General features: G+C 49.0%; 1 protein-coding gene across 8 annotated transcripts in view; it reads right to left on the reverse strand.

Moving 5' to 3' along the window:
• The window catches only part of MGAT5B (alpha-1,6-mannosylglycoprotein 6-beta-N-acetylglucosaminyltransferase B), a 173,900-nt gene that overhangs the window by 19,866 nt on the left and 130,035 nt on the right, over window positions 1–23,999 (reverse strand). For 7 of the 8 annotated variants that reach the window (XM_044983957.1, XM_044983956.1, XM_044983958.1 and 4 more), the window contains 4 exons: window positions 21,420–21,425; window positions 13,997–14,152; window positions 12,243–12,389; window positions 9,211–9,327 (listed from right to left, as the gene is read on the reverse strand). In XM_044983957.1, coding sequence (XP_044839892.1) covers window positions 9,211–9,327; window positions 12,243–12,389; window positions 13,997–14,152; window positions 21,420–21,425 — 426 coding nt within the window. The remainder of the gene's footprint in view (window positions 1–9,210; window positions 9,328–12,242; window positions 12,390–13,996; window positions 14,153–21,419; window positions 21,426–23,999) is intronic. The other variant, XM_044983954.1, reaches the window with a different exon arrangement.

Consider the following 23,999-nt stretch of genomic DNA (forward strand, 5'->3'; position numbering starts at 1 on the left):
CTGATTTTCAGTGGCACTCACACTGCCCAGGTCCTGGCCACCAGTCCGGGGGGGCTCTGCATTTTAATTTAATTTTAAATGAAGCTTCTTAAACATTTTAAAACCTTCAAAAAACGTTAAAATGTATTACTGGCACGCGAAACCTTAAATCAGAGTGAATAAATGAAGACTCGGCGCATCCAAAACAAGTCAGGAAGAAACTGCTTGGATTTTGCAGTGAAAATAAACTGTCAATAAACTGTGTCCTGATAAAAGATGGTGTGTGAATACAAGCTGGCTAATGGAGAGACTTGCACCTAAAAAATACATTCCACGCTTTCCTAATATTGCCACTCCATGTCAACAATTGCTGTGGTTGCTCCACAGATGTTATTCAACCATGAATGGGAGGGGAGGTAGCCTGAGCAATCATGAGTGGAAGGGAAGAACCAACAAGAAAAACTCTGTGGTAAAATGTGGTCCACACGTCAAATGTTTGTGAACCCCTCAGACAGACAGACAGGATCCTCTAGATCAGGGTTTTTCACCTTTTCCATAGGATCCCACCATGTTCATGGCCCTAGAAACAGACCATCCTTGAGTGCACACCAGAATCTTTCATGCTAAGTCCCATGACGCTTCCATATATGTATCATGGCAACAGGGTGCATCTGTTATCTCAGGAGAACCTGATGCCAGGGACTGAGCCAATCCTTCAGTGAGACACCAGAGACAGGGCATGAGGGGATCCTGTGGCTTCTTGAGTTCGTCCAGACACTTTCTAGAGAAACCCTTGGAGTTGTGACACAGCTACCCTAAGCCACTCGCTCTCTTTCTTCTCCCCCTCTTCCCTCCCCCGGGATTTTATTTTTTCTTCCTGCTGCAGCAAACATTATTTTAAAGACAAAATACCAGGGGAAAGCTTGCAGCAAAAACCCATAATAAGGCTTTTATGCTAGGTCAATTTTTAGGCCTAATTGCCTTGACAGCATCTCTAATAAACCAGCCCTTAAAAAAAAAAAGAGGAAGTTACTGTGAGTTACTTTACATTCTCGCCCTGTTCCCAGCGAGTTTATATAACATCTTTTAAAAAGAGCTCTAACCTGGTAAGGGATTAGCCCAAGAAGATACCTCCCAGTGGAAAAAAGCCAACAAGTCTCCTCCAGAGTCATTGCACGTTTTTAATAAAATTGTGACAGCTGAGCTGTAGTTTTTACTCTTTTAAAGCAAATTCAGTTCAATTTAACACCCACCGAGGGCAACAGGAGTCTTGCAATGAGATCTGGATCACACCCTCACTGCTGGTGAAAGACTGATAGCACCCTGACAGCCCTGAATGTCTCTCTCAATGGAACAGATTCGGGTCAAGTCATATCAGGACAAGCTTACCCATAATGCCTTGCCAATGTGCCTCACTCCAGTGGGTCTCAGAGCCCAAGCTCCAGCCTGAGTATGAACAACTACACCAGGGGTAGTCAATGGGTGGACTGTGGACCAAATCCGGATCAGCAGACACTTTTGAACAGACCCCAAAATCTTTATATTTACGTATTATTATAATTGTTTTTCTTATTATTTTCCCTGGAGTCTGGATCTTGACTGTATCTTGACCAAGAAATTTGGACCTTAAAAAATAATTGACTACCTCTGATCTACAGTGTATTTGTAGCCCTGTAATGCGAGCCCCATGAGCTCGTGTCAGTTGATCCAGGCTGTGAGACTTGCTGCCGCAGGGGTATTTTTGCGGTGTAGAAGTATCCTTAGGAATTCAGGAGCCTAAATCGCATTGGCTTCCAGTGAGACATAGCTCCTAAGTGCCTAACCCACATTTGAAAATGGGACTTAGACTCCTAAGTCTCTTAGGTATTTCTGAAAATGTTGCCCAGAATCTTTATCTTACTTGAGTGTGTGTGCATGTGTGTTGGGATTCCAATGAGCCCAGCAAAAGCCTTTAATGAGGAACCTTTGTGCACCCAAAACTTCTCCCACAGTCACCTGCTACCAGACCAAATCTCATTCTCGTTTACACCAATGTCAATCCAGAGTCACTTTGCTGACTTCACTGGAGTTACTTCAGATTTACAGTGGTCTAAATGAGAGGAGAAGTGGGCCCGGCTTTGAAGTGAAGACAAGTAATGTGTTCATCTGTTTGAAGAGATTGTATTGTGTGAGGAGCACAAGGCTTTTGTCTTCTTTGTTTCCCCTTGCAGAGCTTGGAGTCAGTTTATTACTCATTAAGGTGAGAGACGAAGAGCACTAGTTTACGCTTTCTTCAAACAGTTCTGCCAAGGGACCCAAGTCCTGACCTGCAGCATCAACTGCTATTCCAATCTGAGGCCATGTGCCTATATGACAATACCTGAATCCCTCCCTTGCAGCACCATCTGTTAGTCAAGTCTTGGGCTGCACACAGCTCTGCCACTCCATGTGAATCCTGAGCCATGGCACCACGGACCTATCCTGGTCTTGAGCTTCCCTCAAGCAGAAACTGAGGCCAGAACAGGCAGCGGCTCTGTAATACACACTAGGATGAAAGACTAACAAATTCAATGCCAGTTGTGACTTCAGTGGTGATTGGCATCCATTGGCCTGATTCTGTGTTGTCCTGCACCTTGTGTCGTCATTTACTCCAGTGCAAAATAGGTGCCCAATCAGGATGGCAGCATTTTACACCCACCAGGCACTGGGGTAAATAACTGCACACGGTGCTGAGCACCAGAGAATCCATGTTTTAAAAGGTGAAAGGCTAATGCACTCACCCCCTCTGGCAGCTGATTGAGTGGGCCCAAAAAGGAGAGAATAGACATTGTCCCATTTTATTTCTGGAGAGAGGTGGAGCCCCTGGCATTGCTGGGTGGAGATCTGATTACTTTCTTTTTTTTAACACTCGTAGTTTTTTGCTGATTTTACACAGCTGATGGAAAGATGTGACCTCCATTAACCCATCATGTAACATGCAAAGGATGTGATGCATGTGCCCTTTAAACACCAGCTCGGCAGCTGACATCCTCTCTCTCCGGGAACATTTCACCAGCGCAGATGGAACAGAGTTGGTCAACGCTGCTCACTTCAGTTTTTGTTGACAGCTGACAGGAAGCCCAGCGGCAGGGATGTAATTATTGAAAATTTAATTTTAATTGAGATGAACCTAATGACAAATAATTGGTATATGGTGGTTTGATACAATCTTTGCAATATTTTGGAGGAGGAGAGATGAGACGAGACCAAAACAAACTACAGCTCGCAAGTGCCCATAACAGACACCAAAGATCCAACACCTAACAAACTGCTGTCATATGGGGAGAGCTCGGGTATGAGCGCTAATAGTGTCACAGAGTCAGCCAGTTGTCAGCTCTGGTGCTCTGCTGCCTTTCAAAGAAATGCCACTTGGGAGTGCTATCCTTCAAGGAAGAGCACCAAATACAGGGCAGTGCCTGATGCTGATGTTTGGCAAGCAGATGGTTTATCAAGTTCCCAGGGGCACTGGAACATCAGTCTGTTAGATGTTCTATCATCTAGAGCCACAATAAAAGATTCGTTTCTATTCCTTAGAGAAGCCAGACCCAGGCCCTTCCCCAATACTTAGAGACAAACCCCAGTGGCATTTCCTACTGGCTACTTTAGATGGCACGTGATCTTCTCTCTTTCTCTCCATGCCCATCTCATTCTTGCAATCCCTTGTTGAGTCTTTCCTCATACTGTAAAAACACCACGCCACTGAGCAGCAGCAAAATCACAAAGGCCCTTCTTGATTTATCTATGCCCTCTTCTTTAGTGACCCATCCACTCCCAGTCTTTATTCAGGCCTAATTTGATGGCACTCCAAAGAGAAACTATCAGAGGGGTAGCCGTGTTAGTCTGGTTCTGTAGAAGCAGCAAAGAATCCTGTGGCACCTTATAGACTAACAGAAGTTTTGCAGCATGAGCTTTCGTGGGTGAATACCCACTTCTTCGGATGCAAGCAGTGGAAATTTCCAGGGACAGGTGTGTATATATAAGCAAGCAAGAAGCAAGCTAGAGATAACGAGGTTAGATCAATCAGGGAGGATGGGGCCCTGTTCCAGCAGCTGAGGTGTGAAAACCAAGGGAGGAGAAACTGGTTCTGTAATTGGCAAGCCATTCACAGTCTTTGTTTAGTCCTAAACTGATGGTGTTAAATTTGCAGATGAACTGGAGCTCAGCAGTTTCTCTTTGAAGTCTGGTCCTAAAGTTTTTTTGTTGTAGGATGGCCACCTTAAAATCTGCTATTGTGTGGCCAGGGAGGTTGAAGTGTTCTCCTACAGGTTTTTGTATATTGCCATTCCTAATGTCTGATTTGTGTCCATTTATCCTTTTCCTTAGAGACTGTCCAGTTTGGCCGATGTACATAGCAGAGGGACATTGCTGGCATATGATGGCATATATTACATTGGTGGACGTGCAGGTGAATGAACCGGTGATGGTGTGGCTGATCTGGTTAGGTCCTGTGATGGTGTTGCTGGTGTAGATATGTGGGCAGAGTTGGCATCGAGGTTTGTTGCATGGGTTGGTTCCTGAACTAGAGTTACTATGGTGCGGTGTGCAGTTGTTGGTGAGAATATGCTTCAGGTTGGCAGGTTGTCTGTGGGCGAGGACTGGCCTGCCCCCCAAGGCCTGTGAAAGTGTGGGATCATTGTCCAGGATGGGTTGTAGATCCCTGATGATGCGTTGGAGGGGTTTGAGCTGGGGACTGTATGTGATGGCCAGTGGAGTCCTGTTGGTTTCTTTCTTGGGTTTGTCTTGCAGAAGGAGGTTTCTGGGTACACATCTGGCTCTGTTGATCTGTTTCCTTATTTCCTCGTGTGGGTACTGTAGTCTTGAGAATGCTTGGTGGAGATTTTCTAGGTGTTGGTCTCTGTCTGCGGGGTTAGAGCAGATACGGTTGTACCTCAGTGCTTGGCTGTAGACAATGGATCTTGTGGTGTGCCCGGGATGGAAGCTGGAGGCATGAAGGTAGGCATAGCGGTCTGTAGGTTTTCGGTATAGGGTGGTGTTAATGTGACCACCACTTATTTGCACCGTGGTGTCTAGGAAGTGGACCTCCCGTGTAGATAGGTCCAGGCTGAGGTTGATGGAGGGGTGAAAGAGAAACTGCGGAACTGGAATTAATTTGCAAACTGGACACCCATCAAATTAGGCCTGAATAAAGACTAGGAGTGGATGGGTCACTACAAACACTAATTTCCCTCTGCTGATACTCACACCTTCTTGTCAACTGTTAGAAATGGGCCACCCTGATTACATTGGCCTCATTAGCACTACAGAAGTGATTCCCCCCCCCTCCCTTGGTATTCACCTCTTCTTGTCAACTGTTGAGAATAGCCCACTTCCACCTTCATTGAACTGGCTCGTTAGCACTAACCCCCTACTTGGTAAGGCAACTCCCATCTTTTCATGTGCTGTGTATTTATACTTGCTACTGTACTTTTCACTCCATGCATCTGATGAAGTGGATTTTAGCCCATGAAAGCTTATGCCCAAATAAATTTGTTAGTCTCTAAGGTGCCACAAGGACTCCTCGTTGTTTTTACACCCAAGGAGTGTTACTGAATTAGGAATTTAAACACTTTGAGATTTAGGGATATTTTTTAATCTGATAATTCACTTTCTAGTGAGCGATTTCCCCTGGGGGAATGGACGTGGCTATGGAGAAGGCTATGCACTACAGAACCAGCCCCCAGATCAATTGCCACTCATGCTGAGTAACAATTAAAGAGTGTTGCCCTCTGATGGCTGTGATGGGAGAAGGGGCTCACAATACTTCCCTTGATGGTGCGGATCAGCCTGATTGATAGCAGCTTCACAGAGGAAGCAAGGATGGAATGGGCCAAAGAAACTGAACAGATCTGGGCTGAGGAATATTGGCAGGGGAGCTCTACACCGCAGCACAGCTTGCTCTCTGGATGGAGGACTTGGATCTCTGCTGCTCTCACAATCTGACATGAACACTACAAATTCACTCAAAAACCAAAAAACCCTTGAAGAATCTAGCAAATTCCCTGACTCCTGTTAGTCTGAGTCAGACACAGGCCATTTTTTATTAAGATGCTATTTTGTGGCGTATGGTTTTTGTAACAACAGAGACACCTCATCCTACCCAAAGCAAATTGTGAGCAAAACGGAGATCAGCACTTTTCTCCCCTCCAGGAAAATTGACTTTAATAATTTGGACAACTTGAAAGGCTCCTGCCGCTGGAGAGGTAAATATTCATGACGGATACATTTTAAAAGTCTTTGAGAAGTCGGCTCACACAGCAGTTGCTGCATTTTTCAAATGGCTTTTTTTTTTTTGCTGAATTTCTTCAGCCCTTCATATTTAATAGGGGGGATTTGAGGCTTTTCCTATTGAATTGTTAAATGCAAATAATAATAATTAATAATTAAATGAAATGCAGCAGAGGAACGGTAGGTAAAGTGACCTGTAGCTTTTGCAGCACTTACATGGGGAGATACAGGGCTTAAAGAGACAGGGTTGGCAGTTCCAGATGCTTGCTGCGGAATATCCCAGGACTGGGAAGGAGGATGCAGGATGAGAAAATTACATCCTGGTTAAATGAGTGGGTTTAACTCCCTGGCTGATGGGGAGTGGGATGTTGATGGAGAGTTGAACAGGGGACATTACTGGAGAGATTTTCAGAGAGCTCAGCTTCCATGCAGGAACCTACGTGCCAGATTTTCAAGTGCTTAGAGCCCAGCAGCTGAGGTTGTTCCATCAACTTATTTAGAGGTCTACATGGGAATTGAGCTCTTGGAAAATCTGGCCCCATAGATAGGGCTAAGCTTTGGTGGGTGAAACTCAAGAGGTGTGGAGGTTTGCTCCAGGTAAGTTACTACAGAGTCCGAGCTATCCATACCTGCTAGGCCTGATTCTGATCTCATTACACTAGTGTAATTCCACTGAATGAGGTTTTCAAAAGAGCCTAAGCAACTCAGGACCACAAATCCCATTGAAAGCCAAGAGAAATAGCCTCCTGTCCTGAGACACTGGGATTTCTGGCTTGCATGTGCAAACAATTTCAGAGAGATGACTAGAATCATAGAATCATAGAATTCAAGATCAGAAGATCATACCCCATTATGATCATCTAGTCTGACCTCCTGCAAGATGCAGGCCACATAAGCCGATCCACCCACTCCTGAACTAATTCTCTCCCTTGACTCTGCTGTTGAATGCTCCAAATCATGATTTAAAGACTTCAAGTAGCAGATAATCCACCAGCAAGCGACCCCTGCCCCATGCTTCGGAGGAAGGCGAAAAACCTCCAGGGCCATTGCCAATCTACCCTGGAGGAAAATTCCTTCCCGACCCCAAATATGGCAATCAGCTGAACCCCGAGCATGCGGGCAAGACTCTCCAGCCAGATCCTCTGGAAAAGGCTAACAATATCCCAACATTGACCCTTTGTACTAATTACCAGTGTGGCACGTTATTGACCTATTGACTAAACCCGTTATCCTATCATACCATCCCCTCCATAAACTTATCCAGCTTAATCTTAAAGTCATGGAGGTCCTTCGCCCCCACTGTTTCCCTCGGTAGGCTGTTCCAGAATTGCACTCCTCTGATGGTTAGAAACCTTCGTCTAATTTCAAGCCTAAATTTCCTGACTGACAATTTATATCCGTTTGTCCTCGTGTCCACATTAGCACTGAGCTGAAATAATTCCTCTCCCTCCCTGGTATTTATCCCTCTGATATATTTAAAGAGTGCAATCATATCTCCTCTTATCCTTCTTTTGGTTAAGGAAAACAAACCGAGCTCCTCAAGTCTCCTTTCATACGACAGGCCTTCCATTCCTCGGATCATTCTAGTGGCCCTTCTTTGTACCCGTTCCAGTTTGAATTCATCCTTCTTAAACATGGGAGACCAAAACTGCACACAATACTCCAAATGAGGTCTCACCAACGCCTTATATAACGGAACTAGCACCTCCTTATCTCTACTAGAAATACCTTGCCTAATGCATCCCAAGACCGCATTAGCTTTTTTAACGGCCACATCACATTGCCTACTCATAGTCATCCTACGATCAACCAGGACTCCTAGGTCCTTCTCCTCCTCCGTTACTTCCAACTGGTGCGTCCCCAGCTTATAACTAAAATTCTTGTTAGTCATCCCTAAATGCATAACCTTACACTTCTCATTATTGAATTTCATCCTGTTACTAATACTCCAGTTTACAAGGTCATCCAAATCTCCCTGGAGGATATCCCGATCCTTTTCCGAATTGGCAATACCTCCCAACTTGGTGTCGTCCGCAAACTTTATCAGCCCACTCCTACTTTTGGTTCTGAGGTCAGCGATAAATAGATTAAATAAAATCGGACCCAAAACTGAACCTTGAGGAACTCCACTGGTAACCCCCCTCCAAACCGACAGATCACCCTTCAATACGACCCTCTGCAGTCTCCCCTTTAACCAGCTCCTTATCCACCTCTGGATTTTCATTTTGATCCCCATCTTTTCCAATTTAACCAGTAATTCCTCATGCGGTACCGTATCAAGCGCCTTACTGAAATCAAGATATATTAGATCCACCGCATTTCCCTTGTCTAAAAAATCTGTTACTTTCTCAAAGAAGGAGATCAGGTTGGTTTGGCACGATCTACCTTTCGTAAAACCATGCTGTAATTTGTCCCAGTTGCCATCGGCCTCAAGGTCCGTAACCACTCTCTCCTTTAAAATTTTTTCCATGACTTTGCATACTACAGATGTTAAACTAACAGGCCTGTAGTTACCCGGGTCACATTTTTTCCCCTTCTTGAATATAGGAACTATATTAGCTAATCTCCAGTCAAACGGTACAACCCCCCGAATTTAGAGATTTATTAAAAATCATCGTTAACGGGGCTTGCAATTTCACTCGCCAATTCCCTTAATATTCTAGGATGAAGATTATCCGGGCCCCCCGATTTACTTCCGTTAAGCCGTTAAGGTTTGGCTTCTACCTCAGATACCGTAATGTCTACCCCCATATCTTCATTCCCATCAGTCCCTCTACCACTATTCCTTAGCCCTTCATTAGCCTCATTAAAGACCGAGGCAAAATACATATGTGACTAGCCGCTAATGCTGGGACAGTCACAGAGGGACACAGGGGCTGCTAACAACTGCTTGTTCTTGACTCCTGCAAATCCCCAGCCCTCCGTTCTTTTCATCTCAGCAACAGACGAGCTTATCTCAGTGTTTCAATGAATTCTGCCAGCAATTACCCTGGTCCTCATGATGGTTTTGATAGCGGCTTCAAACTCCTCGGAGTTATTGTAGTCCACCGTCCACACATGAGGCTTCCCTATGAAGTCCTCCGCATAGGGGTGTTGGGAGGACACCTGAGAAGGGAAACAAAAAATGAACTATGTGTCATTCCCTACAGGAGGAGCTGTGGCCACACGCAGTGACCTCCCTGCAGCTAGGCATGCGAAAGGTGAGCCGATGGCAGCAGGAACAGTGGCTACTAAAGCCAAAGGTGGCTACTAAAACCATTGCATGCAGAGATGGACCCAAAGTGGAACCTTTAATCCAAACCCACCTGCTCTCTGCCTTTAGGCTGATATTTTAAAACCGCCTAATGGTTTTGGATGCCTAAATCCCATTAAAATTAAATTTGCAAAACTAAAGCTGAGCATTCCTGTTTTCAATGAGGACTCTTCCCCTCACAGTTCCAGGTCTAGGGATTGCTTCCCATCGGCAGTCACTTTTCCTTCCTGTAGATCAGGGGTCAGCAACCTTTGGCATGCGGCTCGCCAGGGTAAGCGCCCTGGCGGGCTGGGCTGGTTTGTTTACCTGCCGCATCGGCTGGTTTGGCCGATCGCAGCCCCCACTGGCCGCAGTTCGCCGCTCCGGGCCAATGGGGGTGGTGGGAAAGTGGCACAGGCCTGGAGCGGTGAACCGTGGCCAGTGGGAGCCGCGATCGGCCGAACCTGCCGACACGGCAGGTAAACAAACCGGCCCGGCCCGCCAGGGCGCTTACCCTGGCTAGCCGCATGCCAAAGATTGCCGATCCCTGCTGTAGATCAATCTTCTTTCCCCTCCACCCCATGCATTTCTCCTTCATTTAAGCCTTTGCCGTCTGTCGATTCAGCCTCATTGACATTGCTTCAAGGCAGCCAACAAGCACAGGTCGTGTCTTAGGAAGCAGGGCAAAGAGTGGAAGTTGACGCCAGACTTTCAAAGGGTTGCACAGGTCAGACGAAAGAGTCCTGATGCAGAGAAGAGACATTTTCTAAACAGAAAGGAGGATGAAAACTGGCAATGGTAACAAAGGGGCTTTGAAAGCAAGGAGGATGTGACAAAGAGCATTTTATATAATGAGCATTATGCTTTGCCAGACGTGATCATGCTCCCCCAGCCCTTTGCCAGGGGAGAGGAGAACAGTATCCATTAGAGGTGGGGGAACTTGCACACAGATTGATTTTTTTTCCCAAATGGCCTTAGGTGAAATTCTCCCCTCTGCAGAGGCGCCAGTGAAATCCCACAAAGCCCATAGGCTTACGGGGTGTCTAGTCCTTGGGCTGGCTTTCTTCCTGGGGGACAGAGTTTACCATTTGTGGGGGGTTTTGCATCATGGGCATTTCGGGTTTCCGTGTTTCAGCTGCTTTCCGGAGGGAGGCTGGTTTTCTAATCCACTCATGGTGCTGCTTACGCAGCCACGCTGTGAATTGAAGCCCAGCTACTATCTCAAAGAAGCCGCAGTGGAGGCTTCTTCACAGCAGGCTAAAGACTCTGCCCCTTGCCAGCTGCAGGTTGCAATGCAAAGTGAACCTCTGGGTCATAGCATTTCCCAAAGATGCAGAGCCGAAGTAAACCTGGCAGTGCACTGAGAAGAAGACAGCATCAGCTGAACCAAAGGGCAGGACCATCCTCGAGCAAACCAATGGACCCAATCCAGGGTAAGCCCCATTCTCCTAACATATAGACCAATCAGCTGGGCTAAAACACAAAACGAAACCAAATATCTACCCTAAAGACCTTCAACTTTCCCATGATCTCAGCCCTGCCCAGAAGGCTGAGATACGTATAAATAAAGAGAGGATGGTAATTAATTATCCCTCTCTTCTGCTTCTTTGCTGTCATCAGCACACTTCTCTCTAGTGAGAGCAGCTAAGGATGGCAAGCTCGGCTATTTTAATGACACAAATTAAAAGAAGGAGCAGCAGGGATGATTCCAACACCTTCCATCTCACGCACAAACACACCCACGCACCCTGCACACGCTCCATAGTGGTTGCTCTGTTCACAGCTTTGCCAAGTCGCTGAGAGCGAACTGGGGCCCTCACAACAAAACTTGCATTACACTAACATCAGCAAAACACGGAGGGGACGCGGCAGGAGAATTAATTCTACAGGAGCTAATTACAGCAGCCCTGCACTGCCGCTGCCTCTTGCCAAGACGAACGGCATGCAAGCGTGTAGCCACCACACTGTAATGATGACAAACGGGCTGGCTGCCAAGGCAACGGAAGCGCCCAACTGCCTGGAGAAGAGTGGTTGCAGAAGATGCAATCCAGTCTGAGAGCCAGTGTAAGCGGAGCTGTCCAGGGTGGGGCAGGACACGTTAGGGCGGATTCTAACTCACTTGGTAAGGAACGGCCTCAGACTGAAACAGAAGCTGAAAAAGAGGTCCTTGATGTGGCCACTGGAGGGGCTTTCTCAGTGGGGATGTGGGAATTTACACTGCATTATCCACTTTATTAATAATACAAGGTTCAATTTTCTCAACCCTTTAACTTTTAAAGAGCTCCCGCTGCACTCAGATTAAATTCATAGCCAGCGGCAGGCCCAGGAGGGAAGTTTGCAAAAAAAAATAAAAAATCAGTCCTGTTTTAGAAAACCACAACCAGGAGCAATTCAAGTTCAGATCCCAATTTATCTGAGAGCCTACGACCCCAGGTTTGGGAATGGGAGGGGCAGGCTGCAGTCTGTCTCTGGGGTAACCAATTAGGACATGGTCTGGGATTTTTGCAAAAGCCTCATTGGTCAGGTTTTGTTTTGCAGAGCTGAAATTCAAACCCAGGTCTCATTTTATCCATCTTCTTCAGGTCTGGAGAGGGGAGGAATCAGATTGGGAGGGCAAGGTTCTGATCCCACCCACAGCTAACCACACCCCTGAACTGTGGGGAAAGTTTGCATCCAAAGCCTGATTTTTTTCAGCTAGTCCACTCCTTTGGTTTGAATCCAAAAGCAAATGCCATGGCTCAGGCCAACCTGCAAAATTCTGATCATACAACATTGCAGAACCACTTGCCTCTCTTGATGTAGGCTTCCCCCTGAAGAATTCATGATTGAGGGAGCTGTGCGGCGGGTTGAAACGAGACTGCAGGAAAACACACCCATTGGCTATCGCTTCCAAAGGAGCGGGACCTTCATAGGGGAATCCAAATCCGATGAAAAGCTGCAGGGAACAAAACCACGAACCCTGGTGAGCTTGAGTGAAGAACACCATCGCTCAGACCCACTGCAATCTCATGCATCAGCAGCTCTGACTCTCCAGTTCACTAATCTGAACTCTCTCTCTGGTGCTCAGCTCTGCAGACCTGCAGGCTGATCTAACTGAACTCTAGGTGAAGCTCTTTGTATGTCAATTCACAATAGCTTAAATGTGTTATAAAGTTCTCCCCAAAATGATGTCTTTATCAAAGCTAAATTGTACACAGTACACCTTCACCCCTTCCTTTATAACAGAGACCGTGTCATTAATAGCAATGGAAGTTGCACCTCCTTATATCATGCTTGTATTCATCCTACTGTTTTCACGTTGAAAGCTGCTGGCTTGCAAGATATCTAATCAGAATCATGCCTAAAACAGTAGCAGACCTAGGTGGAACAGCAGCTACATGCCCGAGCTTCTCATGTCTATAGACCTGGTTTTATTTCCTGGTAACAGGATGAAATGAGTTTGGGTATTTAGCGTGCCAGTGGGCATTTGCACATCACATAATTCAGGAACTGTTTGCAGTCCTTACTCAGGAAAAGCCAAGGGCTGGAATATAATAGGGGGGTTGCATGCCAGTGGGTTGACAGTGCTGGGGGTGGTCTGGGAAGTATGTACTTTGCCTGACTCTAGCAAGTGCTATGGTGCTGGGCTCAGGTTGCGATATCAGTACAGAGCATTTCAGGACCTAGTTATGCTACTAATCAATCAATCCACAGACCTCAAGCTCCTGGACATAGCTAAGCAAATAGCGACCAAAGTGTTCTGTGAACATTCAGTGAAACCCAACAGCAAACTTTGATGTGACAATGGGTGTGATGTAATTCACATTTACTTTCCACAAATGCTCAATCTCACAAGCTCTAGTAGAGCAACTGCTTGCAAAAAACAAATTTGAACCCCAAAGTATGAATATTTCTCAAGAGACAGTTCCAAATAGTATATTCAATTGTCAAATTTAAAATCCAAAATTTGCACCATCTTTGGATAGTCACGTGGTATGGTTTCTCTTCTCTGATTGGATGTAATTAATCAACAGAAGGCAAACCACCAATCTGACAATCAATTTTACCATTTGAAATTGGGGCTGTGTAAGCTGGTTTCTCAAGTTATTTATCTGAGTTCTAGCTATGTAAATCAACATGAGTTAGTTACATATTGTCACAGTAAAAGTTGCGTATCCGGTTGTAATATTCACAGTTTGAATAACCTGCAGACTAAGAGTTATTTGCTGAAGAAATTAGTGAATGATTTTGAATAACATACACTTGAGAATGTTGTGAATTGACCATGGACAATTCGTAAAAGGGGAAATTAATCAGATAAATTCGCTGTTGCGATTTGCTCTGCTCAGCTCCTGCCTAATTACTGCAGTTGATGTGGCCTGCAAGCAAGGGCTTCAGTGGCACTAGCCTCAGCCTCCTCCAGCTAAAAGAGCTTCACCTAATGAATTACATTTCTCAAGGCAACTCTGGTCCGCTTGCCCAGCAGCTGGTTATTTTATGGAGGAGTAACGTTGGACCTTGTCAGAAATCCACATGAAAGGGCCACACCCCTATTTTAAGTACCTTGGCTTTTCTCAGAAGCTGCTGGAACTCGTGCTGTGGCAGAAGGCCATGGTTCTTGACAAAGGCTGGGACCTCCGGAGGACGCTGGGTTTCATAATAAACAGTGCCGTGGATCTCCATGTACTTGTTAAGGATGGCCAGGAACTTTTCTTTGCCCTGGGGGAGGAAAGTGAAGAAAATCAGCTGCATGTTAGCTCCAAAAGAGAGATATTTGATTCTCAAATGCCAAAATAAAGGGGTATTTCCTTATTCTGATCTCACCATCCTAGTGCCTTTAAGGGTATGTCTCCACTGCAGTGTAGGTTTAAACTCAGGCTCAAGCCTAACTCTCTTTTCGTCTTCACACAAATCACGCTGACCCAAGATCCCAGGATCCACAGGGCTGGAGGGTCCTCGCCTGAGTCAAGCCGGAACGCAGGGTTCCAGCCCTATTGCTTTGCAGTGCAGATGCAGCCCTGCTGCATTTGTGCTCTGGGAGTCTGCCAAAAATATCCCACAATCCCATGGGCTGACTTTCTTTGTTCTCTGGACAATCAAGTTTGGTGGACAGTCACGTTTTCCTGCACTGACCCATGAACAAAGGGCTAGAGCGGCAACATTTTGGGAGGGCGTTAGGAAGTCTGGAATATGGTTGGTTGGACTTGGGTCTGGGTACTGCAGTGTGGACGCTGGAGCCCTGAGCTTGGGCCCAGCTTGGAAGATTCTTAACCTAGCATTAAAAAAAACAGGAGTACTTGTGGCACCTTAAAGACTAACAAATTTATTGTAGCATGAGCTTTCGTGAGCTAAAGCTCACTTCTTCGGATGCATCCGAAGAAGTGAGCTTTAGCTCACGAAAGCTCATGCTACAATAAATTTGTTAGTCTTTAAGGTGCCACAAGTACTCCTGTTTTTTTTGCGGATACAGACTAACACGGCTGCTACTCTGTAACCTAGCATTGACACTCAGTGTCGACGCTCAAGCCCTGGGTTCTCTAACGTCTAACCCAGGGTCCGCTGACTTGAATTCCACTTACCCTGGATTTACACTGCAGTGTAGACATACACTAAACGACCTCCTCTCTAGCAGCGAGGGAGTCTTTATGTACAGGAACTCATTATTCAGTTTTCAGAGTGGTAGCCGTGTTAGTCTGTATCAGCAAAAACAACGAGGAGTCCTTGTGGCACCTTAGAGACTAACAAATTTATTTGGGCATAAGCTTTTGTGGGCTACAGCCCACTTCATCAGATGCATGGAGTGAAAAAAACAGTAAGCAGAATATATATAATAGCATATGTACTGTTTTTTTCACTTCATGCATCTGATGAAGTGGGTTTTAGCTCACGAAAGTTTATGCCCAAATAAATTTGTTAGTCTCTAAGGTGCCACAAGGACTCCCTCACTGTTTTTACTGTTATTCAGGGGAACTCAGTCTGCAGGGCAGGAAATCCCTCTACAGGGAAGGCAGACTTTTAGGACTCCTGGACTGTAAATCAATTTCACTCTCATTTAATCCCACTGAATGATGCGGAGTTGCTCCTCTTTGACCTGGGTATGAGTAAGGGCAAAATCAGTTCCCTGAATCAGATGCGACATACCTGGGCTTTGGATATAGTCAGCCCCATGAAGAAAGTCTGCCTAAGAAATGTCATACTAGAACAGACCAATGGTCTGTCCAGGCCAATACCCTGGCCCTGACATTAACCAGTAGAAGTCACAAACTCTCTATAATGCAACCTCAGGTTATAATACTGTATCAGTGGCAAGTGGTGGTGAGAGTGTATGTTCCTGACCTCATCCAACGATCAGTTTATACACTGAAGCATGGAGGTTGAGATCCCTTAAAATTTGCATCCCACCTTGTGCAAATGCAAGTGCTATTATTCATATAAACACCTAATCCACTGAAAAAAATCATAAGATAAATGCCTTAATAAACTACCACATCAGTGAGTTCCACAGGTTAACTGTGTTTATAAAAATAAAAATAAAAAGTATAGTCCCGGCTGTATACAAACTATTCATTTTTCTTCCCAGGACCCTCTCCTTCTCCTCCCCTGTAGAATGGCTAACAGAAACAGATAGATTGGATGGATAGTCAGGTAGAAACAAAGGTGTTATCCATGTGAAATGCGTCATTGATCAGAAAGCTCAACTAGTTCTTTCTCCTTCGCTGAAGTTATTTCAGCAAGACAAAGCAGACAGGCACTTTCTGTTCCTGCTGCACCCTATGACCCAAGTGACCAGCCACTCCAGCTGCAGAATGGCGTCAGTTTTCCATCTACATACATGCATGGCAAAAATGCAAAACTTCAGCATGTTTTATTTTTTAGAAGAGTGGGGGGATGGTATGAGGCGGATTAATCCTAGCGCTCATTTGATGTTACCCTTTAAGGATTGCATATAGCTGTTAAGGACTTCATTATCGCTTTATCAAACTAATAGCCCTGCAGATCAATACAGCACCATACAAGAATCCCAAGCATGGATTTCACTGAGATTATCTTCCCTGCTAGCAACAACAAAAGAGAAACAGCTTTCCCTTTGAATTTAGCTGTGATCAGCACTACACTCGGCAGTGCAGTCATCTCTCTCTCCTCTACTTATTTCCCTCTCCAGGCTCTTTACAAGCCTTGGGAGGAAAAACAACTTCTCAGCAGCATTAAAAGAAGAAAATAAGCCACAATCTACCTGATTGGAGGGCAGAGGCGAAGGTGGCTGTGAAGGGCTGACGAATGTGGAAAGCAGGCCGCAGAATGCGGCTGTTCCAATCCACAGAACCCCAGACATGCTCTGCTGATTAACCCACCTGACCTGGGGGCTCGGGGATTTAATGGAAAAGAGGCCATTTATTCACCCCCACTGTCAGAAGCAGCCTCATGGCTGTCAGTTGTATTCAGCTGAAAAGGCAGCTACCTGGGCATGGGAATGTGTTCTTCTCCCAGCCACTGTCTAATCCTGTGTGCTCCCACAGACATGAACTTTTACTGAGAGGGGAGCCTGGGCCTCTGAGTTTGGATGCCAAGTCTCCCAAGAGGGGTTGGCTAGGGGCTTGGGCCCAGGCCCATCTCCCTTTCTATCCACCTGGCACTCATCCGTGTCTCTTCTCTTCTGGGGGGGGGGGGTCTCTGCTTTACACCACACTTTGCCCTATCTCCCTCCCTCCCGGGCCCCCACTGTTGCCATCTGGCACACTGGTTGGGACCCTCCTTGGTGGGGTTTGGACTCCATACTGAACCTGCAGCTGGAGAGAGGCCGAATCCTTTCTCCCCTTATTGTGCCCTCCCTGCCATCCTTGATGCAGGATTCCCACCACCCCCATTCTCCTCCACGGTGCTGCGCAGAATGGCCAGCAAGTGGTGCTGTTAAGTAACACAGAGCCCAGCTCACCACCCCACTCACTCCCTGTCTGAGAGCTGACAGCGGCCTCCCCTCCAAAGCTCGGACCCTCTGGTATTTCAGGGAATGTCAGAGGATGTGTGGGATTCAGTCTCTCCTCCTTCTGTCCCTACTGGCCCCTGAGGCAGCTTCCCTTTCTCTGTGCGTCTCTCTCTCTCTCTCTCTCTGGCTATGGACTTCTTCTCTCCAACTGTACATCCTAGATACTTCCCCCATTCTTCATCCTCTGTTCTGGCCCCACTAGCCCTGTGTGTAGCATGAAGGATGCATGCAGCTCAGCAGCCATTGTCCTTTAGTTCCAATTCCAAAGCTATATTGAGGCAAAACTCTCTGATATGAAGTCAGGGCATGTTATTCCCCGGGTAAGCCAGTGCGGCCCAAAGGGAACCCTCCGCATTCTATGGACGTCTGCCTCTCTCCTTGGGAGCAGGTCTCAGTGTTGCAGACAGATGGGAAAGCATTGTCTCTCTATCCACTCATTGCAGAACTCTTCCCATGCAGTAAGGGCTAAACAGCAGTCCCAGCTCAACAGGCTGCCTGCTCTCTGCTGGCAAGTTTATCATTCTCACAAGGCACAGATCAATTGAACGTCAGGTATTTAGAATCCTCATGCCTTGCAATGTGAACAATGAGCAACACAAAACGGCATATTTACCAACATTGGAATAGCTGGGGCTGAGGTGTGATAAACAACAGAAGCCTAACAAGGAAGGAGCTGTATGTGTGAGTGCTACGTTTTATAAAGGACACTGTCTTTTTGTATGCAGCCGAACGGGACAGCACAATTCAGCTGACTGAATGAGGAGCAAGTTTCTAATCCCAGCTCTGGTGACCATGGGCAAGTCAGTTCCTCTCAGGGTGACTCAGTTTCCCCATCTGTAAAAGTGTGTGGGGGGGGGAAAGTTATCTAAGGATTAGTACCTGTAGTGTTCATGAAAGGAAGAGTCTGATACCATTCGCAAAAGGCAGCTGTAGTATAGGCAGCTGTTAGGCATGTTCTCCCTCCAACAGTTCCTGGACTCTAACACCCCATGCTGTCATGGTGGGGATCTCTAGGAGCAGAGTGCTAATCATGCAAGAGGCTCTGCTGAGATCATCAAACTTGTTTTGACGTAATCAGAACTGGAATGCATATGGCCTGACGTAAAGGACTAATGCACTATGCCACTGCACCAGAAAGCCTCTTCCATGCAGTATTGCGTTATTGTTTACTGAGCACCAACAATGCACTCAGCTCCCTATAATACATAAAATAATGGGCCAGATGCACATTGACACCAGCTGAGGATCTACCCAACAGCCATCCCTGCCCCACAGAGCTTATAGTTGAACAGACAGAAGCCAGGATGCCCTGGAGAATCCAGGGACAGCCAGTACTTAGCAACTATGAGCCAATTCCTGCTTGCCTTACGTGAGCCCACTTCAGCAAAGCATTCAAGCATGTACGTAAGCCCCTCGCTATTCAGCAAAGCCCTTGAGCATGTTCTTAGCGTTAGGCATGAGTGTAAGTGCTTTGTTGAGAAAGGAGGGACTGCTGAACTGGGGCCACTAGTGGTCTCACTGTTTGCAATACTCCTATGACTAAAGTAAACAGGATTTGGTCCTACTTGACAGGAGAGAGCACACTCCATGTCTGCCTAGCACAAAAGTGTTCTGAAGATTTTTGGTTATTAAAAAATCTCTTTATTATGTTTAAAACCTCCTACAAAATACCCCTCGAGATTTACTACATTGTACAGCCCCTCTCCCGTGCACTTTTACATTAAACGTCAGAGCAGAGTTTAGAAACAATGACACATGGGGAATGGGGATATTCCAGAATCTGGGAACGAGAGGCATCTGAGAAAAGCAATTTTCACATTGAAATCTAGTGGTAACGGAGGGCAGGACTACACTGCCACTTCCGTCGATCTAACTTACATCGCTCAGGGGTGTGAAAAAGATCCCCCCCCACAAGTGATGCAAGTTACAGCGACCCAAGCACTGTCTACACTGGTGCTAGGTTGGTGGGAGACGCTCTCCTGCCGACATAGCTTCTGCCTCTCGCAGAGGTGGAGTAATCATGCCGACAGGAGAGCGCTCTCCCGGCGGCACACAGCGTCTTCAGCAGACGTTCTACAGCAGCGCAAGTGCATCAGCGCAGCTGCGTCAGTGTAGCGCTTCTAGTGTAGACTTGCCCTGAGTCTCAAAATGTTTTGAGTTCAGGTTTGGATGAAATCAGCATGCAGATGCTTATCTGCAGCTTAATCCAAATGATCTGAACTGCTTTGGCTGACAAAACTGAGCTGGAAATCAGATGTATATGGGCTTTCTTCCTTATTAGTGCTTCTGCTCCTGGTGCTAGATGGAAGCTGGAAGTTCAGAGGAACAACAATGAGGAAGGGTGGGAAGTTAATCAAAGGTTTCTGAACTTCAAAAAGATTCTGTTTGAGAGACTGTATTTGATCCTGGGTTTATCAGTACTTGGCTTGTCTGCAGGACATAAATGCTACAACTCAAGAGTAATACTTTGCGTTTATATTGCATTGTTCAACTCTAGGCCTCAGGGGCACTTTACAAGGCAGGGCATCATTAGTCTTGTGTTACAGATGGGTGAACGAGGCCTGGCTTGTCCAATGTCACACAGAATGTTTAATGTCAAATCCAGGTCTCCTGAGTCCCACCCATCTCCAGCTTCTTGGACCACCTGGACTCTACACTACCTACCCAGTGCTAGATTGTACAGGCTGGTGAGTATGACAGGCAGCCATCATCTTGGCCAACACACTGGGAATTGAACTGGGGGCCTCTGGAACTGCTGCTAAAGCGCCAGAGTTAGCAGCTTGTAACAAAGCCTATCTTCTGTCAGTCAGCACAGAGGGGAACTTGTCACACATACCCACTGGGTTACCTGAGTACTTGCTAATCGGAGGAAACCTACTGGGCCTGATTTTCATTCACACTAAGGCCTCTCTTCATGCTCTGGCCACGTAAAATGGGCACCCTTTACCTACACACCCATATTAAACTCCTTTATGCTGCCAGAGCCTTAGCGTAAATGAGAATCAGGCTCATTGACTTAAACTCACCACACAGGCTCTACTGGCCTGATTCTCCATTGACGCACAATATGTTGTCACTTAGAGTGGTGGGTGTAAAAGCAAACCAAACCACAACAGGAGTCCTTTACACCCATTTTGCACAGGTGTGAGGAACTACACAAAGTGCAGGATTGTGAATAATCAGGAGGCAGGTATTTCTACCATGAGATATCACAGCTGCTCAATCCTGACTGGTAACTAGGGATGGTGGACCAAGCAAGTGGTCCTGATCCGCCTCACAGACAGGGGGTTCTGGAATCCAGAGTTTGGATCCAGGCCCCTTTCTCCTGGGAAGCAAACTGATGGGGCGTTATTCCATGGACCTTTTACGGCAGCTGGTTCCCGACAGTGAAAGAGTTTTAATAACATTTATTTAAAAATCCGTAAGACGCAAAGAGGAGTGAGACAATGAGAAATCAATGTAGCCCACAGAGCGAGGCGAGTGTTGGAATCACTCACTGTGAGGGAGGGTGTTAGTAGCCACGAATATTTCTGTGCCAAAAAGTCAAAGAGCTGTCACAAAGGGGGAAAAGAGAGCGGGGGGCAGGGAAGCCTAGCCATCGGCAAAAGGTCTCCTTACTGCAAGACGGTGCAGCGAGACAGAAAGTGTGTGCTGGGTAATTTCTAAATACACGTAATTGTTGCAGGGATTTATATACTTGCGCTGTAATTGTGTGTTTTGAAAGGAGGGTTTGTTGCAGGGATACGTTGCGCTGTGGAACGCAGACTGCAGCATCCAGAACAGGCTGCAAGGACAGATTCAGTGGTGCTGGTAATAGAAAGGATGGGCATGGGGAAGAAGAGAACCCAGCACAGTATCAGCTATAAACACCCACTGGTAGCAGTGCAGGTTTAACCTACAGACAATGTGAGCTCAATTGCAGATATACATTTTCTATTGATAATTTATATTTAGTCTGAAACGCACCGTTAAAAAAAGGAATAGGTTAGAGTAATACAATACCTGTAACTGGAACATCCCATGGAGGTGCATGGAAGAAAAAAATCAAGAGAGGGTGATAATTAGTTCCTGCTTATGGATAATGGAAGCAAAAGCATTGAGCATGCTCCAGATAAAAGAGGGTGGAGCTCAGGCCACCCCCAATAACCAATGCCACTGTTGGCCACACAAGAGACAGTAGGGCTGTCTTTTTTTAAGAGGGTGTGACTGTTGAGTGGGGTTATAGCGGTGCTATTCGTCTCTCTAGTGATGAAGTGGTGTTGGAACAGGAAGTCAGTTGTCTGGCTCAGGGATGGAGTAGTGGAAAAGAGTTTTGCACCTACAGGCCACAGGCTCATATCTGACCCATGTCTGTGGTGACTAAAAGTTGCTGCCAGCTGATGACGAGAGGCAGTGTGGTTCAGTGGCTAGTGCCCTGGACTAGTACTTAGGAAACCTAAATTCTATTCCTGCCTGAGCCTGACCTGCTACATGACCTTGCACAAGTAACTTCCCCTCTCTCTTTTCTCCTCCGTCGGTCTTGTCCATTTAGATTGTAAGCTCTTTGGGGAAGGGACTGGCTCTGACTCTGAGCACTGCGTCCTGCTTGGGGCTTCTGCATGTGATTACAATACAAATACAGTTGAACCCTGTTATGTCGCCGGCCTAGGGGTTTGCCAAAAATAGTCCAGATAACCGATGATCGAGATAAACCCCTATCCACCCCCCCACCCCTGAACTCCCCTGCCCTCTCTCCAACACCCCCTCCCTGCCCCCTTACCGCGGTGCCTGCACGTGGCTGGATCCGGCGAAGCGGGACAGGGACCCGGAGCCGGGCAGCCAAAGAAGCGGGACCCGGTAAGCGGGCCGGGCGGCAGGCGAAGCGGGACCGGGTAAGCGGGCCGGGCGGCAGGCAAAGCGGGGACCGGGTAAGCGGGGCCGGGCGGGCGGGCGGGGACGGGCAGGGACCGGGTATGCGGGGCCGGGCGGCGGGGACGGGCAGGGACCGGGTATGCGGGGCCGGGCGGGCGGGCGGGGACGGGCAGGGACCGGGTATGCGGGGCCGGGCGGGCGGGCGGGGACGGGCAGGGACCGGGTATGCGGGGCCGGGCGGCGGGGACGGGCAGGGACCGGGTATGCGGGGCCGGGCGGCGGGGACGGGCAGGGACCGGGTATGCGGGGCCGGGCGGCGGGGACGGGCAGGGACCGGGTATGCGGGGCCGGGCGGCGGGGACGGGCAGGGACCGGGTATGCGGGGCCGGGCGGGCGGGCGGGCGGGGCCCGGCAGGGACCGCGTATGCCGGGGCGGGCGGGCGGCGAAGCAGAGCCGGGCGGACGGGCGGGCGGCGGCGAAGCAGAGCCGGGTGGGCGGGCGGCAGGCGAAGCGGGGACCAGGTATGCGGGGCCGGGCAGGGACGGGCAGGGACCGGGTATGCGGGGCCGGGCGGGCGGGAACGGGCAGGCACCGAGTATGCGGGGCCGGGCGGGCGGGCACGGGCTGGTTCCGGGTATGCGGGGACGGGCGGGCGGGCGGGGCCGGGCAGGTTCCGGGTATGCGGGGCCGGGCGGCGGGGACGGGCAGGTTCCGGGTATGCGGGGCCGGGCGGCGGGGCCGGGCAGGGACCGGGTATGCGGGGACGGGCGGGCGGGCGGGGACGTGCAGGGACCGGGTATGCCGGGGCGGGCGGGCGGCGAAGCGAAGCCGGGCGGAGGGGCGGGCGGCAAAGCGGGGACCGGCGAAGCGGAGCCGGGCGGGCAGGCGGCAGGCAAAGCGGGGACCAGGTATGCGGGGACGGGCTGGCGGGGCCGGGCAGGGACCGGGTATGCGGGGACGGGCTGGCGGGGACGGGCAGGGACCGGGTATGCGGGGCCGGGCGGGGACCGGGTATGCGGGGCCGGGCGGGGCCGGGCAGGGACCGGGTATGCGGGGCCGGGCGGGCTGGCGGGGCCGGGCAGGGACCGGGTATGCGGGGCCGGGCTGGCGGGGCCGGGCAGGGACCGGGTATGCGGGGCCGGGCGGGCGGGTGGCGAAGCGAAGCCGGGCGGAGGGGCGGGCGGCAAAGCGGGGACCGGCAAAGCGGAGCCGGGCGGGCAGGCGGCAGGCAAAGCGGGGACCAGGTATGTGGGGCCGGGCTGGCGGGGACGGGCAGGGACCGGGTATGCGGGGCCGGGCTGGCGGGGACGGGCAGGGACCGGGTATGCGGGGACGGGCTGGCGGGGACGGGCAGGGACCGGGTATGCGGGGACGGGCGGGCGGGCGGCGAAGCGAAGCCGGGCGGAGGGGCGGGCGGCAAAGCGGGGACCGGCGAAGCGGAGCCGGGCGGGCAGGCGGCAGGCAAAGCGGGGACCAGGTATGCGGGGACGGGCAGGGACCGGGTATGCGGGGCCGGGCGGGCGGGGACGGGCAGGGACCGGGTATGCGGGGGCGGGCGGGCGGCTGGGGACGCGGGGAGCGGGCGGCTGGGGAACCGCGCGGCTGGAGAGCCAGGGAGCGGGCGGCTGGGGACGCGGGGAGCCGGGCTCAAGATATTAGGGTTGGGCAAATCGACATAACGGATGAGAAACCCATAAGATAAAGAGGGAGTTTGGCGGTTCCACTTGTAA

Source organism: Mauremys mutica, chromosome 12, assembly GCF_020497125.1.
Source record: "Mauremys mutica isolate MM-2020 ecotype Southern chromosome 12, ASM2049712v1, whole genome shotgun sequence".
NCBI classification, from domain to species: Eukaryota; Metazoa; Chordata; order Testudines; family Geoemydidae; genus Mauremys; species Mauremys mutica.